The sequence below is a fragment of the Rhynchophorus ferrugineus genome, unplaced genomic scaffold (genome assembly GCF_030347505.1).
Source record: "Rhynchophorus ferrugineus isolate W39M unplaced genomic scaffold, kcgeb_rfMv2 rfM6, whole genome shotgun sequence".
Lineage (NCBI taxonomy): Eukaryota > Metazoa > Arthropoda > Insecta > Coleoptera > Curculionidae > Rhynchophorus > Rhynchophorus ferrugineus.
Window position 1 is genome coordinate 16,388,361 of NW_027472585.1, and position 17,405 is coordinate 16,405,765.

At 33.3% G+C, this 17,405-nt stretch overlaps 5 protein-coding genes across 7 annotated transcripts; 2 read left to right on the forward strand and 3 right to left on the reverse strand.

The window, feature by feature from the left end:
• Positions 1–207: 207 nt before the first annotated feature.
• LOC143198181 (E3 ubiquitin-protein ligase rnf146) lies at positions 208–3,123 on the reverse strand. The gene is made up of 4 exons (XM_076407253.1): positions 2,960–3,123; positions 2,658–2,903; positions 2,025–2,216; positions 208–1,139 (listed from the first exon to the last, which is right to left on the reverse strand). Exons 1-4 carry the CDS (start codon positions 3,000–3,002, stop codon positions 784–786), a joined length of 837 nt encoding a protein of 278 aa, XP_076263368.1. The 5' UTR covers positions 3,003–3,123; the 3' UTR covers positions 208–783.
• Positions 3,124–3,211: 88 nt separating this feature from the next.
• On the forward strand, positions 3,212–4,583 carry Dhps (Deoxyhypusine synthase). The gene is made up of 4 exons (XM_076407252.1): positions 3,212–3,679; positions 3,730–4,141; positions 4,200–4,303; positions 4,364–4,583. Exons 1-4 carry the CDS (start codon positions 3,323–3,325, stop codon positions 4,559–4,561), a joined length of 1,071 nt encoding a protein of 356 aa, XP_076263367.1. The 5' UTR covers positions 3,212–3,322; the 3' UTR covers positions 4,562–4,583.
• A 67-nt stretch (positions 4,584–4,650) lies between these two features.
• Positions 4,651–13,047, reverse strand: LOC143198178 (protein zer-1 homolog). Its single transcript, XM_076407247.1, has 10 exons — positions 12,760–13,047; positions 11,665–12,693; positions 10,485–10,687; positions 10,244–10,418; positions 10,024–10,185; positions 9,814–9,975; positions 9,564–9,750; positions 9,419–9,500; positions 9,228–9,361; positions 4,651–5,451 (listed from the first exon to the last, which is right to left on the reverse strand). The coding sequence occupies exons 2-10, from the start codon at positions 12,691–12,693 to the stop codon at positions 5,285–5,287; spliced, it is 2,301 nt and encodes a 766-aa protein (XP_076263362.1). The 5' UTR covers positions 12,760–13,047; the 3' UTR covers positions 4,651–5,284.
• Positions 12,974–16,376, forward strand: LOC143198179 (TBC1 domain family member 13). Of its 3 annotated transcripts, XM_076407248.1 has the most exons (9): positions 13,018–13,157; positions 13,211–13,284; positions 13,394–13,519; positions 13,580–13,727; positions 13,785–13,938; positions 15,293–15,491; positions 15,553–15,754; positions 15,813–15,935; positions 16,031–16,376. In XM_076407248.1, the coding sequence occupies exons 1-9, from the start codon at positions 13,141–13,143 to the stop codon at positions 16,155–16,157; spliced, it is 1,170 nt and encodes a 389-aa protein (XP_076263363.1). In that variant the 5' UTR covers positions 13,018–13,140; the 3' UTR covers positions 16,158–16,376. The 3 variants fall into 3 exon arrangements, with proteins under 3 accessions (XP_076263366.1, XP_076263363.1, XP_076263365.1); XM_076407251.1 differs by lacking the exon at positions 13,211–13,284 and having other exon boundaries at positions 12,974–13,040; XM_076407250.1 differs by lacking the exon at positions 13,018–13,157 and having other exon boundaries at positions 13,197–13,284.
• LOC143198183 (uncharacterized) lies at positions 16,317–16,858 on the reverse strand. Its single transcript, XM_076407258.1, has 2 exons — positions 16,696–16,858; positions 16,317–16,641 (listed from the first exon to the last, which is right to left on the reverse strand). Exons 1-2 carry the CDS (start codon positions 16,784–16,786, stop codon positions 16,451–16,453), a joined length of 282 nt encoding a protein of 93 aa, XP_076263373.1. The 5' UTR covers positions 16,787–16,858; the 3' UTR covers positions 16,317–16,450.
• Positions 16,859–17,405: the final 547 nt, after the last annotated feature.

The following is a 17,405-nucleotide window of genomic DNA, read 5'->3' on the forward strand; positions in this document are numbered from 1 at the left end:
TTCTTTTAAATACACCACACGAGTTATTGCTGACCGCAAGGTCCAGTTTACGCTTAATAGAAATTTCTGAAAACAGATTATAATCTACCAAGTTAAATTACTTTAGAGACTTGTAAAACACTGATATAACACGAATGTAAATAAGTTGTAATTGTGGATATTATAAAAACATTAAAGTAGTCGAACGGGTAAACTGAAAAACGAAGATACAATTAAAAGAGTATTTATTAGTTTAAATATTTTAATCTTGTCTGATAAAGCAAAACAAATACATAACTTATAAACAGTCCCTTTAATTTATTTCATATTTTCTTGACAGATGTCAATTATGACAAAATTATCCACCGCGTTAAAACTGAAATGTGACCCAATCTAGTCGCCGGTGATAGGCAGCTGCCTTAAGTACAATGAATATTTTAATAAATAATACTTTACCAGACACCGAGATTTTCTTTTTTAATCTAAATATTTTTGTATACTTAATACAAAATAATAAAAGATAACTTTTCAATGTTTAAATTGTATATAATATTCTATTTGAGGAATATAACACCGTAAGATAATATTTTTAATTTCCAACAATTAATATTTGCTTTATGAGTGACGTATAGCCATAGAACTGTCAAATATCGGCAAAGTTTTGTACTGCGACGACATATAGAGACTAATAAAACTTTCAAAAATATTTACTGTACATCTATATAAAATTCATCATATTATACACGGAAGGTACAACGTAATATAATACCATCGATAATTACCAAATGTTAGTCTCTGCAAGACTTAATCATCGTTTGTGTGTCTGTGGTGCGAGTGGTGCCCTCTCCAGCACACGTTCGTAAATTGTTGTGTGTTGGTAGTGTCATCTTCATCCTGCGTCGTGCTCTCATTGGGTGGGTCGTTTCTGTTATCGTCCAATCGCAAATTGCTGATTCTCTCAACAGTGGCTTGCAAATCTTGTTCCTGGTTCGGAGATTCGCGGCCGCTCGCAGGAGTTTGCGGAGTGTTGGACGGCGTAACGGGAATAGTCCGGCTATTGTCTACGTTGCCATCTGTAGGACTCACAGGACGAATCTCAGGAATTTCCCTCGTTTCTATTGACGAACTTAATGGAGGTTCCGTTCTGATTCCAGCTATGCCTAAGAAATTATAATGTTTAACAACCTAATGATTACATATTCTTATTAATGATATACCGCAAATCCCCCATAATATTTAAGCATCCACATCTCTGTTAAGGTAAGCGCATACTTGTACACGTTTGTTGGAAATGATTTTGACATCTTTGACAAACTATGACTTAATTTTTGAAAGTATATACTAAACATTATTTTCCTACGTTGTTGTATTATATCATTCCGTAAATGATACGATAAAATATCATTCAAAATATAAACCCAACTTGCTTGCCTGTTGTTTTTTGTTGTATTTTAGTCTCCGCTTTATCAACTAGACTTTATCTGGACTAAAATATGCTTAAGGTGGGCTCTGCACCACGGCCATCGGCATTAAGCCTACCGACTGACTGGTGACCAGCTTGGACATCACCCCAGAAGAAATCTTCTTACCCAGCCTTTTTACTAACGTGACTGGGATCATTTAACTTGTTGGATTTTACATTTCTGCCTTTTGGACAATCACACGCAAAAATGTATGAGTATGTCTCAGAACCCGCGACTATCGCAACGTTCTGTCGCCTTGACCAGTGCAACAACCAAGCCGGCTTTCCCTTTTGTTTTATTGAAATTGACAAAATCGAGAATTTTCCGCAAAGGTTTGAACACGCTTTAACTTGTAATATGTAATGTAAGAGCTATTGATAAAAAATTTGCTTGAAAATAAAAACTATAAAATACAGTTTTTTTGGAGTAATACATAAATATTAGTAAAGGGTTGCTAATTAAATACATCATTTATTAATTTATTTATTGTGCAATTTGGTTGATGTATTAAAGTGGACGTTCACAATCCATTGAAAAACAGAAATCAAAAAAATATTACAAAATTAGGAAGTGTTACAGTACCTTTCTTAGGTATTGTTGAAAAATCCCTTTTGATTCTTCTACGTCGTGAGGGATCATTCCTCCTCAACTGGAGCATGTTTTCAAAATCAATAACATATAAGAAACCAGCTATAAGAAGCTCTACACTTTTTTCGCCTTTTTTATAGGAATTTTCCAGTTCTCTGCTTGTTCTTTCGTCATACTGCCACCAGCCTAAAAAGAGAACTCTGATAAATTTCTTACTGATATATTTAATATTGACAGTCAAAACCTATACTACAGGTAATGAAGGTGTAGTAAAACTAATTTATTTTTTAATAGATTTATTATGGCTGTAAGACTAAAATGTTATATAATTCGAAATCAAGATATTTAAACAAGGGAATTTAACGTAAGCCAGCTACACCTTTCACTGTTAAATTTTGGGCAATATCTCTTCGAATAAACCGTTTTCTACTAGGATTAGAGAGTGGATATTGAAACATATTTTTCAAATCGATAACATAAGTCTCGCCGCATATCATTATATTAATTTGGGACAAATCAAGCGTGTGAGCATTTTCTATTTCATCAGCTGCTCTTTGATCATACTTCCACCAACCTTGTTAAAAAATATGATTCAGGTTTTGGTTAGAACAAACATTGCAAACTCACCATTTCTACCCTCGTAAAACCACTGGTATATACCATCGTATCCTTCGGAAGCATCCGTGTTTTGTATCTGTTCAACTAGTTGAGGTTGTTCAATGAAATCAACCGGTATTTCCTTGCGACACATAGCACATCTTTTACTTTGATTAGCGAAGCCCTTCACACACAAAAAGCAGAATATATGCCCGCAGGGTAATTGGGCCGGATGAATACACGGCTGTAAGCAAACTGCGCACTCCAAACCATTTGCTAAAACAATTAAACGTTTAACCTTGTTAAAAAAGTTGAAAACTATTCAGTCTTACTTTTGTCGGCATCTTTTTCGACACTAGCAAGTGCCTCAGCCATTATTCCAAATATTTCTCAATACTTCTATTTACGAAAACATATTCAGTGTTAAACTGTTTGCGAGTATATTTACCAATAATTTCCTTTTTCTGTTCTTTGTTGTTTTCCATCTCCTTTTTATATGTGTGTGATATAAATCATCTGTGTTTTCATATGATCAAAATATTGGAATATATGATATATATGTATAATGACTTTTAACCAAATTTCAGAAGATGTTGTCAATCTTTTAGGTTAGGAAGCTTAATATTTTAGTTTATCGGTATTTAATTACAAAGTGTGTAATTTAAGGTATTTGATTTTTGTAAAATATTCAAAATATGGCTGAACATTCTACGAATATGGCCGAGGAAGCACTTTTTGTAAAATCGACGGATCAATCTCTTTTAAAGGAAAAAGTTGTCGGTTATGACTGGAGCCAGGGTTTAGATTATAATAAACTGTTGAATAGTTATACACAAACGGGATTTCAAGCCACAAATTTTGGGTTAGCGGTTGATGAAATAAATAGAATGATAAAATGCAGAGACTTGCCTATACCTGATGACAAATACATTGATACTGATGATGAATTTACAACTGTTAGGAACAGTTGCACTATTTTTCTTGGATATACTTCGAATATGGTTTCAAGTGGTATAAGGGAAACTATTAAGTTCCTAGTACAACACCAAATGGTAAAGAGTTTTCCATATATTTATCACTATATTCAGTGAACATATTATAGGTAGATTGTTTAGTGACAACAGCTGGTGGTATCGAAGAGGATTTCATAAAATGTTTAGCACCAACTTTTTTGGGTGACTTCAGTTTAGATGGAAAAATGTTGAGAGAAACAGGTATAAACAGAATAGGCAACCTATTAGTTCCAAATGATAACTATTGCAAGTTTGAACAGTGGGTATTACCAATTTTTGATCAGATGTTATTGGAACAGAAAGAAAATGGTGTTGTATGGACCCCAAGTACAGTGATTAATAGGCTAGGAAGAGAAATTAATAATGAAGAGAGCATTTACTATTGGACAAACAAGAATAAGATTCCAGTGTTTTGTCCAGGGTTAACAGATGGGAGCATTGGAGACATGTTATTTTTACATTCTTTTAAAAATCCAGGCTTGATAATTGATATTGTCCAAGGTAACTTAATTAACATTGATAGGTCCATAGTTCTTGAAAGTGAATCTGTTGATTCTAGATGTGAGAAGACTTAATTTACTTTCAATTAGGTCAGTAAATACTGGAATGATTATTTTGGGTGGTGGACTTATAAAACACCACATATGCAATGCCAACCTGATGGTATATTATAAACCAATTTATCATAATGACTTTCTACTTACCTTGTTAAATACTTTTTAGAGAAACGGAGCTGATTTTTCGGTTTTTATTAATACAGCCTCTGAATTCGATGGTAGTGATTCTGGAGCCAGGCCTGATGAGGCCAAATCCTGGGGAAAGATTAAAAAAGACGCCAGTCCAGTAAAAATTTATGCTGACGCCACTTTAATTTTTCCGTTACTAGTAGCACAAACATTTGCTAAACATTTCTATAAATAGAAATAAAAGAGCTTGGACTGTTTCATGATTTTTCATTTTGAAACCCTACATTGTTCCGGATTAATTTTTTTTAAATAAAAACACCAATAAATATCTTAATAAATATATTTAAATTTGCATAAACATTATGTGTCATGTTCAAATATGGAAAGGTATAGGAAGCTGCTATCAAAGTATTTACAATCGGAAAAAAAAAACAATCCACGAATTTTCACTACAAATTCTACATCAATATTTATCTAAAAAGAAAACAACGAAACAATTACTCTTTGAAAATTGAATTATAACAAAATCAAATATGAAGTTAGCGTGAACAATATTATCACCAAATTAAAAGGAATAGTGTATACGGTCTTTGTTGAGAAACTTTATATATATTTAGTAAAAGGCAAAATTATAAAATTCTTATAATTAATAACAGCGTTATTAATTCAGGTTAATTAATAGCAAACGGAAAAATGTTGTTTCTTCCTTTCGCCTAAGCATAATAGGCGGAGGGCTGTTGACGGTTCTTAATGGGTTTTGTGTTTGAAAGCTTTTATAATTTTTCTATTATGCTGCTTGCTATACAGGTAACAGATGAGTATTGAATGGTAAAAAAATTAAGAAACAAAATTCAGACATCCGTATAACAAAAACGCAGTGTAGTTTTATGTGGAAGCATTCGCAAAATATTGAATCGGTGGAGCAATAAAAATGAGTAATTCCTGTACAAATTAGGTTTTACCCGTCGAGTTCTTGTTGCCAATCGTAGTTTTTGAATTTCCAACAGTTCTCGATCACTCTATCGGCGTATTTTTTAATAGCCACTGGTGGATCTGGGTGCTCCATCAGCTCTTGTAATAGCACCAAACCTCCTTCTTTTTCTACCAAGTGGCAATATTTTTCAGCTGAAATATTTCAAATATTTAAATCGAATAAATTACGTTTAACGTTAGGTGTTATTTTTTTTCTAAAAATCTGTTATTTTATTGAGAAATTTGACGTTTTCTGGCACCTTTCTGCTTATTTCTAGAGATTTAAAAATATTCTCCTGGTGTTGACTTTCATTTGCCGTATACTAGAATACGTTCCTAAATTTATTAAGTGTATGAAAAAGTAATTCACTTTATGATCTTATTATTGATGAAAGTTTCTAGAATACTTTTCGTGAATGGCATGCAATATTATTCAAAACCTTATTTATTGATTCTCTCTGTTTACATATTTATCTTGTTTAAAGCTTTATGTATTCAAAGCATAGAAATAGGGTATGTAATTCATTCAAATTATGATCCATATATTATTGAGACCTCTGTAACAGTCGCAATGATCTGGTAATTTCGAACTTACCTTAGTTCTCGTCGAGCTCCATGATATGTAAAAGTTATAGAATTTTGAAAAACGAGGAATTTCGTCAATTTTCCAAGGAGAACTTTGTTATCATAAATGGCATTCTCTTAAATTCGCGACCTTGGTTGAGATCTGAAATATTATCCAAGAGCAAAATGAAAATGACAAAGAAACGATGCGAATTATATCTATATATAGAAAACTATATTATGAAGAATGCCTCAATCTCTGCGTTAGCGAATGTTGTATGCTGAAAAGTGGTGAAATGAATTTGATAAAACATTTTACACTCACACAGAGCCAATGGAACTCTTACGATAATTCACCTGTACTTGTACACCTGTAGCGAATTTAGTAATTTTTAAAAGATGTTTTAGGGAAATATGTTCAGACTTAAAAGCTGTTCAAAGTGAGGGCCAGTGTCTACAATCGAAAGCAGAACGAAGATTAATAGAACGACATTTGCACGCTTTCCAAATATAATACGTTTCTCCATTAGCTAGCGTAGCATGAGAATTTTATATAAACAACTTCGATTAGGTCAAACACCTTTCACACAATTAAAAGACTTATACCTCGGTAGTTCTTACCATAGAAAAAAAATTGGAATTCGACTGTATAGACGACCTTGGGGAAATGTTTTGCTTAGTTTAGCCAGAGATAGCGCTGCGATCGCAACGTGTTGGCTATTTTAAATTGTTCGAACCGCCACTGCAAAAGCATGTTCCGTTAAATTGTCGGATGCAATCATTTGCTTTAAGAGTTTAGAGCTATTTTAGACGTCATAAAACAGAAGGAAATGTTCGTTTTACATTATGCATAATTTCTGTGTTACATTAATTGTTACTAAGTAATTAATATAAACATTGATTACAATGCATCCGTGTAGTAAAAAAATGTAGTTTACCTATTACCGAAAATTAGACATCGTTTTCCAAAAATTGATCAAATAAATACTAACATTATATTTATCAGGTACATATACAATTATGTATCAATTATATGATTTTTAATTTTTCAAATACCTTTTTTTAAACTTATATTTGTTTATATATATTTATATTATTTATCGTTATGTATATTTTTATTTATATTTGTATAGGATTTTATTTTAATAAATTAAATTTGAATGTGACGTCATATAGTGGTCACGTAAATGGAGGACCAATCAAAACTAAATGTTTTCTCTACAGGTTTCTACATAACCAATTTAAACGTAAGTGAACTAAGCGGGATTACCGATTTTTTAATGTGGAATTTGCCGCCTTTGCTACCGGGTAACAGAAATAATTACCATAAATGGAAATATTGTTAATGTTTTTTCGTGGGCTCTATTTGCCAGATATGATCTCTTAACATGCCCAAAGGACGTCAAAACTTCATAAGAGTTAATTTGTGAAGACGCCACGTTCAGAGTCACTACCTATTTCTTATACAGTTGATTTTAGTGTTTCGTGCCGCCCAACCTGAGTTTCATTAAATGGTGAGTTTGTTCACAGAATATTCCAGTTTTCTCTTTTTAATTCCCATTTATTATTTCATAAATCTCCATTTATTATTCTCTATTTATTTATTAATTTGTCTTTTGTCCATTTGGTTCTTACACTGTTTATTGTCGCCTTTCTTCGTGTTTGTAGCCGTCGAAACAACGTTTTCTCAGAGAGCTTGATCATTTCTGTCGTGACTCCAGCAGTATTACCCCAGTTTAATTATTTTATCGCCGTTCTCAATTGGGCCATTGTTGGCTCGCCATCAGGAAATAAAGTTTCTGGAATATCAATTGCGGAGTTGTTAAACCTTGTGATAGATTATGATTGTAGAGCTGTATGAAGCTGCTCATAGTATCACTTTACGAAAGTTCCATCTGCATTTTGAATGTTGTTTTTGGTAGATTTTTGTCGCTCAATCTCATAAATGTTTGGTACAACGTTCAATATTCACGTTTCGATGCAGCAACTTCCAAATCATAGGCTACACCACTCCAGTAGGCTCTTTGTCCCAGTTTTAGTTTTCGCCTAATGATCTATTTAATTTTCGGTATTTCTTTAAATGGATTAGTTTTGCTTGTTTTCGATCTTCTATCTTTATGGACATTTTTCGGATGTTCAGGGCTGTGTTTTATATGGAGGCGATGGATGTGCTTTAGTCGCACACTCAACAATTGTTTCAGATATTGGCTTTTCTGTTATATCAATATCTGTATCGGTTAGGCCTTCGGACATTTTGGATTCTGTGACTAGCTTCTGTCGCAATTGATTGTATGCAACTGTTACACGAACGAGATAGTATCCAGATCCACAATCAGCAGTCCTCGCATCACCTTAACATCGTTAAGCGTCGAACCAAAACCGGGGGTTTATAAAAACATAATTAAAGACCCCTGAATCCATGCCTTTTCGATTTCACCATGTTAGTTGGTAGTTTGGAGGGTGCTAGAATACAGTTATTTAATGCTATTAATGAGGCAATGGTTTCATTGGAGAAGTGAAGTTCACTTCTACATAGCCAAACTTTCTAAAACCTCTTCGCAATTCGTTCTAGCTGAGCCTGTAAAATATTCAGCCAGAATAGATGGATCAGTTACTGGAACAGAATCAAAAACGTCTCGAGGCTGATAATCAAAGTAATCTTCAATCATATCTGAGCTTGTTTCAGAAGGTTCCTACACAAAATAATGACACTAAAAGCAGTTTCTTTGTCGACCATGAAACCGATGATCGCTGGTCACCACTTGAATAACACAAGGCGGACACTGTTTCGAATACAATGATCGGCGAGAATTTTGAAAGCACATTTTGGTATGTCCTAATCTCTCCAATCGTTAACCAAGTGTATCGATGGTATATGATTATGGTATATCACTCTGCATGTGATTCTTGTCAACATTCTAATTTAGGCTCTTCTACTATATTTAAGATAAATAGAAGGAAATATTGAATTATGCTCTGTGAGAATCAATTAATATTAATTTAAACCAATATTGATAAAAGACCCTGTTGTTAACCGGTTAGATGGTTTTTAGAAAATCCGTACATAATCAAGATTATCTTTAAACGGATCTCTAAAGGTTCAAGCGTCTTATGGAATGCCTTTTGAAGGAAACAGTGCCGTTGTTTTCTCTTCATCCCTTTTTCTAACCCAACCATAACCTCATATTACGCTCATCCTTTAAACAACAATTAATTTCTGCAAATTCAATAACAGAACAATGTGTAACATGTCCAAAATCACGAGACAATCTCACAGATTACTTTTTCATACACATAATATAAGGAATATAGTAAAATTATGAAATAGTCACATTAAAAATAATAAAACAAAACAATATACTTACGATAAACTTTGGTTAAATTAGCTAGAGCCCACACGGCCCACCTCTGACACTCGGGAGTGTGATACACTTTAAGCAAATCGAGAATAGGTTCGAACGACCTATAGTTGATATTTCTATGGGAGCTTAGATCCCAACTGAAACAAAGGAACGGTATAAAACATCACTAATAAAACTAAACGGTACAGCTTTACCTGTCGATGGCCGTAACCATTTTATTTAAAACGTGTTGACGCGAGGGTTCTTCGACTGTCCAAGCTTCTGGGCCATCGGACGCTGGATAAGAACAAAAATTAATCAGACTTCACGGGAAAAACAAAAAATGACGTCTTGGCATACCAATATGTGAAATTACTCCCGCCGCGTTGTAGCTCACTTCGATTCCGTCACATTTCGATTCCAACAAATCGGAAAACACGGTGAGATATTCTGGAGTTATCAAATAATGTCGTAGCTCTTTTACTTCGGCAACGTTACCAAGTAACCCCATCATATTCCGCAGTAGGTCGTCTTTGTCGGTAAACCTCTACGGAAATTACGAACCAAGGTTACTCGATTTCTGTTACATGTGAGAGAATAGAACCTGTACCTTCAGACACATCAGGAAATAATCCATACCGTTGTTCTCTAAGAACTTTCTGCAGTTCGCTGGGGTCTCATCGGTGACGTTCCACATTGTCGACCACGCTACTTCCAATACATCATCGCAGTATCCCCGGTCCAAACGTTCTGATATAAGCCATATCATTTTCTAAAATTTCAAGGTAAATCATTCGCCAAAAATATATTTAATACTTGCATTAATGGCTCCCAATTCACCCAGTCGCACTTTCTGATACCCATCTATTTGGCACGCCAAAGAATTCAGTAAATATATACCTATTCTTTGAACGAAACTCTCGGCTGTCATCCCATGAACAGCATAGAGAAGCACCTCAACTAAACGCTCGTACTCGAAAAGCTGAAAACGCAAAAACATCGTTTCGCTGTAAACAACGAAGGAAACTAGGAATACTCACAACGTCCAAAGGAATTCTGAATTGGCACAGGGTCAAGCATCCATTGCGCATCATCGTCTCATCGTTTCTGTGAATGCTCATGCCGTTCAATAGTGTCGATATTATCTTCCTCTTAACGTGGACGGCATCATGCAGCTCCCTATCTGTTCCTTTCACAATGTAAAACAATGTAGCGCTACGATAAATTAATGTATAGCCAAAGGTTGAATAAACGAAGAAGAGAACTATGTTCGAAACCTACCTTCCGGATATCTGTATATGCCGCTCATGCAAATGCTTGTTCATCGCTTCCAAAACTACGTTCAACGCCTGCCCGATATACTGGCAGGTCTCAAATCGAAACAAATGAAACAGTTCGTTCAAAACTTTCTGTAGCATCTCCGTTCTCTCCATGTAGGCCAGCGCCGATATAAGTATCTGTTCCTCGTTGGCATTGCCGGCAATCTACACAGTTTCGTTGTGAATTACAGGATACAGGATAGAACACCTAGTATTGGAATCGGGAATTAATTCTTATCAGGACCATATATTTGTAATTATGTGAAACTTAAGGATGCTCAAATGTCAAAATCTATAATTCCTTGTCATTTTTGAAACACTATATTCGATGTATATTAACATTTCAACTGTTTTTTAACCGATTTTTAAGTAATCATTGTATTCTGATCTAAAAAATTTAGTCGACTTCGTACCTATGATTCGTCCGGTACGAATTGGGTGCATTGCATTGTGCATTGCCAATTGGGTGTATCGAAGGTATGGGATAAGCGAAAATATATAGTTATTGTTTTAATTTATTTAAAGCACATATCAATGGCATTGTAGGCTTGGAATTTAATGAAAAAAATAATAGCAATGGAATAGACCGAATGCAATATATGATAAAATAGAATTCGTCCGTGTCGTGGTCACCCTTAGTATCTATTGTTTCTGCTGTGAAGGTCTATTAAACCTATATGAAGAAGACTCATGATCATTAAAATTGGTAACTTGACTAAATAAATAAAGATGCGTAGAACAGAAGGTATTACTGGATATATAAACACGTAAAGAACTTGTGGGCGTTATACGAGGCGTGAAAACTCCAAAGGTCAATATCCAATTGTAAACCACCAAGTGGCGAATCTTAAATTAACATCGATAGATAGTCAGGCCTTCTTTTCCAAACCGAAATTCCGGATCTGTCACTGCCACGAAGAATGAAATATACGCTATTGCAATTCGCCGGGAAGTTCTTGCATACCAGATTATACACCAGACTTAGCACGTTCGAATTGTGAGTTGTTTATATTGGCATTTTCGAATCCTAAGTAAGTTCGAGAATTAATACATGACATGGTTCTATTGAAATAGCCTCACTGTATTATCAAAAAGATAGGAAATGATAAGAATTAACCCCCAAACACATTACAAAGCCTTACCAGTTTTGCTGGAATGTCGTGCCTCAAACACGCGTCGTGGGTGGTCTCGTACAGTCCTAGAAAGTAAAACGGTCGGGATACACGTGACTTCAAACCCGTTATGTCCGAGCCTCTAGATTTCACCGTCTCCGCCACCCCAGTACCAGCCAAATTGGTACCCGAAATATCTAGAGAGGTCAGGTTGTGTAAACTTTCCACTATCGTTGTCAAGATGACGTTGGGTCTCGGGAATTTCCTGTGCTCTTGACGGGTTTGCGACACATCTAGGTGGGTTAACGTTTTCAGCTTGCAAATGGCCGGCACCATTTGCTCAATGTTATCCACGTTGAACAAAATGAGGCTACGTAAATTTTTTAGGTGACCTACGCACTCCAGCTTACCCAAGGAGCTGCAATGACTTAAATCTAGATGGGTTAGATTTCCTAGAGGTCTTAACAGTACAGAGTAGAATTGAGCAGGTAAACACTGGCAGCTCTTTAAGGCAAATCTGCGTAAGTTTGGCGCTAAAAAAATGAAATCCTGGTCGACGCGCTGCAAATCGCCATAGTAAGTTCGCGGAAATATGTTAGTTTCCTCTCCGACTGATAATGATAACAAACTAGAACCGAAAGCGGTTATGAGCTTGACGCTGTTATGCGTTAGCTCAGGGCTCTGACCTAAATCGAGTTCTAACAATTGGTGACTCAATAAGACTTCTAGATCGTGATCTTGGATGTTACTTTTTCGTAGACGAACACGCTTTAACCTAGTATTTTTTGTATCTTTAAAAATATTGATGAAATTAGAATCTACATTGCATAAGCTTCGAAAACGCACATCAAGCAGTCTTTCACATATTTCTACGGGCAAGGATATACCATCTTTTAATTTCAAATACCCCGAATATCCTGTGTATTCGCATATTGACTCCAAGTCTTTGTTAATATAGTTAAAACAAATGTCTAGCAGCTTTTCTGGGACTGACGAATTACAAAAACAACAAGTTTCCGTTGGAATCGTCGCGGAATGCCGACACATACAATGAGGCATCTAAAATTTAAAAAAAAATACGCTTTAGAGTACCTGATAAGTTTTATCTTTATTATTATTATATACTTTTGTAAAATTCCTATCTCAATATTTTTAGCATGACAATAATGTTTACACTAATCTTTGTATATACTACGAGTGTTACACTACTTCCAAATAATATTCCTAGCACAATTGTTAGTAGTATAATGAATAATTTCCAGATGTTTTGACAAAACTATTTTTGTTATGAGAAAGTACATGACATTTCTGATAGTTTTGACATTACATTTCATTATCAGCTGATTTTGACTGTTCTTGGAGGACGTTCCATATATTAAATGTTTTAATTTAACCTATTCAAAAATGTATGTCCCTTAGTTTGTTATATTGTTTACTACACATATTGTTAAGTTTGCGTGCATTGTTGTTTAATAAAACTTTGTTTTATTATAATTACTCCAAGACATGGCTTACAAAGCAAGGTACCAAAGGCAAAATTAATTTTTCTACCCTATTCCGCAATGAATTTTTTTAGGCTCAAAGAATTTGACTATATACTTGAACAAGATATTATAGATTTAGTAGCCTTAAAAGCTTTGTCTTTTCATGGTAATTATTTTTGTAATAACATATTTTTCTTAATAAACTGTAAAAGTTTAATCTTTTTATAACTTTTTTTGTGTCAGTTCATTTTATAAAAGAATTGATTTCTTTTAAGGTATTCCCGACGATCAAGGGAAAAGAGCTTTATGTTGGAAGCTGTTATTAAACTATTTGCCGTTAGAGAGGACAAAATGGACCGGTTTTCTGGAGGAAAAAAGGAAACTATATAAACAATTTATAGGTACTAAAACAAATATTATACTTATATTTTATGAGCCTGTTTTTACGTAAAACCTTGTAGAGGAGATGATTGTTATGCCAGGTGAAAATGAAAGCAATGGAGATGTCACCTTTGGAGATCATCCATTGAGTATAAATCCAGACAGTCAATGGTCAACTTACTTTAAAGACAATGAGGTTCTACTTCAAATCGATAAAGATGTTAGAAGGTTAGTATGGCACTTTCTGCACTGTCACTATTCTCTATCAAACAATCCTGATTCCAGATTATACCCCAATATCTCATTCTTTCAACAACCCACCGAGTTTCCCTGTGATGAAATAGTTAATAGTAATGAAATCAAAAGACTGCATACTAGAGTTCAAAGAAGGGTACTAAACTGTGCAAACGTAGAAAGAAAGGGTTTGGGAATTACTAAGGTGAATAGATATTTTTACTAATAAATTTAGACACAATATTATTAACAATTGATTTTATCCGCAATGTTAATTTGCTAGTTCAATGACTTCGTTATCTTGAATTTAATTAAAAATATATAGATATAATTTAATTTAAAAAAATACGTATAATTTTCAATATCGTACCCACAATAATAATATTTAAGGTAAGCATGCACTGATTCATATTAGATGAATCGCCATTCTTTTTGATATATTTGTTATTATTATTACTTAAATATAAAGTTTATTATATTCCGTACTATTATTATTAAAATTTCATCATTAATTGTTATCAAAAATATTAAAAGACATACCCAAAGAAACATTTCATGAATATCCCTACAATTAAAAGTATTACCTAATACCATTAAATAGTTTTGACTAGTTTGTCATATATATATATATATATATATATATATATATATATATATATATATATATATATATATATATATATATATATATATATATACGGAGATTTGACGTGTATAATAAGCAGAATGAACTAAAATAACGATTTAACAGATAAAAAATTGAATGCAATGTAGAATCTTGGCAAAAATTGTCCAACAAAGTGTGCATCTTGCTTTATGTTTGTTTTGTGACAATAATGTTATCAAAAGTTATATGTTTATCCATATTTTGTTGTTATAATTCAAGATAGCTTTGGAGTTATTTCTATTAACTAAATCTAATATAAATCAATATACATCTCACAAAATATGTAAAATTATTTCCATGCAAAACTTATTTTAGTAGCAGGTAAATCGAATTTTGTCTCACAGTTCTTTTGTATATTAACAAATCAAATAGTTTCTGAAGGCGCTGTTAGTACCATACAAAATTTTATTTAGAATTATTTGCGTTTAACATTTCATGAACTATTTGATGAGTTTTATGATACAATAATTATATCTTTGTAGAATTTTGATAGTATGTTGTCAAATTATCTTTTGTTCATTTGTTTCAGGATAGTATATCCTTTTTCAATTTAGTTGCTTTCTTGTTATTAAAACCAGTAGTCTTAGGTTTTTTGATTAATTTAATTATGCCCTGTACTTATACGCAGTGATTCTAAATAAATACGAACCGCATGTAACTGATTAAAGACAGGATTTATTCAGTTTTATTTAGAATTGTTTAGGTGTAACCTACAAGCGCTTGCTTGTACGCATTCGATAGATTGTTAGTTTATAATCGCTTGTCCCAATCGAACGGATTAATTTTTTTTGACCTATTTTAAACCCTCAAAAATTATGACCCGTCCAATGCGTATGCGCAAGGTATGCGTTTATATTAATGTGTTTTGACTGGTATTACTATTTGAATTCAGATAGCTCTCTTGGTTAAGAAAACTAATGAAGATTATGCCCCGATGGCCGAAGGTAAAGAAGCCCACTGGGAAGTGGTGGAAAGAATATTGTTCCTGTACGCGAAGCTGAATCCCGGCCAGGGATATGTTCAAGGAATGAATGAAATCATCGGTCCTATATATCACGCGTTCGCGTCCGATCCAGATATGAGGTTTAGAGGTAAGGTATTCCTCATTCAATTAATGTAAGAGACAGTCGGGCTTACTCAAATAATTCTTAGAATACGCAGAGGCGGATAGTTTTTTCTGTTTTACAAACTTGATGTCTGAAATTAGGGATTTTTTCATAAAAAGTTTGGACGAGACGGACCACGGTATCAACAGGATGATGAGTAAAATGCTCACAAAGTTGAAGTACAATGATCTGCACGTATGGTTGAAGTTCCAGCAATTAGATCTGAAGCCCCAATATTATAGTTTTAGGTGAGATACGATTATTAAACAAAATATTTCTAGCTACTATCATTTTTTTCCTTCGTAGATGGATAACTTTACTGTTGTCACAAGAGTTCCCTCTTCCTGACGTTTTAAGAATATGGGATTCTTTGTTTTCTGATGAAAATAGATTCGAATTTCTTATTTATGTGTGCTGTGCCATGATAGTGTGAGTATTTTTATAACAATATCATAGTGGTTTTTATTGATTCTAATAAATTGATTTATAATTACATATCACCTATATTCATGACTTATTTTCAGTATCCTAAGAAAACAACTTTTGGAAGGAGATTTCTCAGCCAATATAAAACTATTACAGAATTTCCCTCCAATGGATGTTCAGATTATTTTATCAAAGGCAGTCGAATTATCACAGAAGAAATTCTAAATATTAATCGAATAAGTAGGTATAGATCGATATATCTATAATTATATATACCTTTATTACAATTTAAACACGAATATTTATACAGCTTTAAAAGCAGCACTTTTAAAGTGTTCAATGAATAACTTTTATGTATTACAGAACAAAACTCATTTACTATTATTTCTTCCATTATATTATAGGATTTTTGTATTATTTGTATATACATATTTTTCTAAAGTATTACCACTGTTTATTTTATTTATAAATATTTAACAAACATCATAATAATAGAATCTATTTTTGTACTCCTAGCATCATGTAGCTGACATATTACCATGTTTATGGTAATTCGCTACAGCCTGTTGCGCTTTGGATAAGTTCGCTTGAGTTTTTCCAGCTTGTGCTCGTATATCCTCTTCGACGGCCTTATTTACGGTCTTCGTTATTATTTGTTTGAGTTTCTGTGCTTCTTGCTGGCTTTGTTTCTTACGCTTTATGGGTGCATCTTAAAACAGAAGAGAGAAGAAAATGGAAGTAACCTACATATGGGTACACTTACTTGCTCTTTTCGTCACGGCCGAACCTTTTTTGTTTGATTTTTTCGCGTTTGCGGGTAACTTTGTTTTCACTTTTAACTTTCCTTGAGCCATCCTGATTTTTATACTGTGCGGCACAGGTATTTGTTACTGTAAGGTAGATCTAACCTCACTAATTATTAGTAAGGTTGGAAACTATCGATAGAAAACAATCAAACTAGTCGATAGTCAAAAAAGTAGTAGCAGTATTTTTCCATTCATAACACCAGATGGAGTTGTACAAATTTCCGAATTAATTTTGAGAAAAAAAAAGGTCGGAAATATTGGTTCTATATATGTACTGTAGAGATTAGTTTTTCAATCAGAGTTATTTTTAAATATGCGAGTGGAAGTATAATATTGATTTTACGCTTTAGTATTATAATTGAATTGTAAAAAATTGGATGACAAATTCAAGTCCATTGAATGATAACAAGAATGAATTGAATTGACAGTACAAAAAAGGAATGGAATAATTATCCCGTATATTTTTCACTGTATTTTATTATCTGGAAAGTAACAATGACACAATATAATAATTGTAATGAGGTAAATAATACTCTGTTCTGTATACTTATACTGTCTCAAATAAAAGACATATACGTTTATTAAATCCATTGCAAAGTTAATTTTTAATTTATAAAGAGAATATATGTACATAGAAAAGTTATAGGCTGGTTAACTATAATATCAT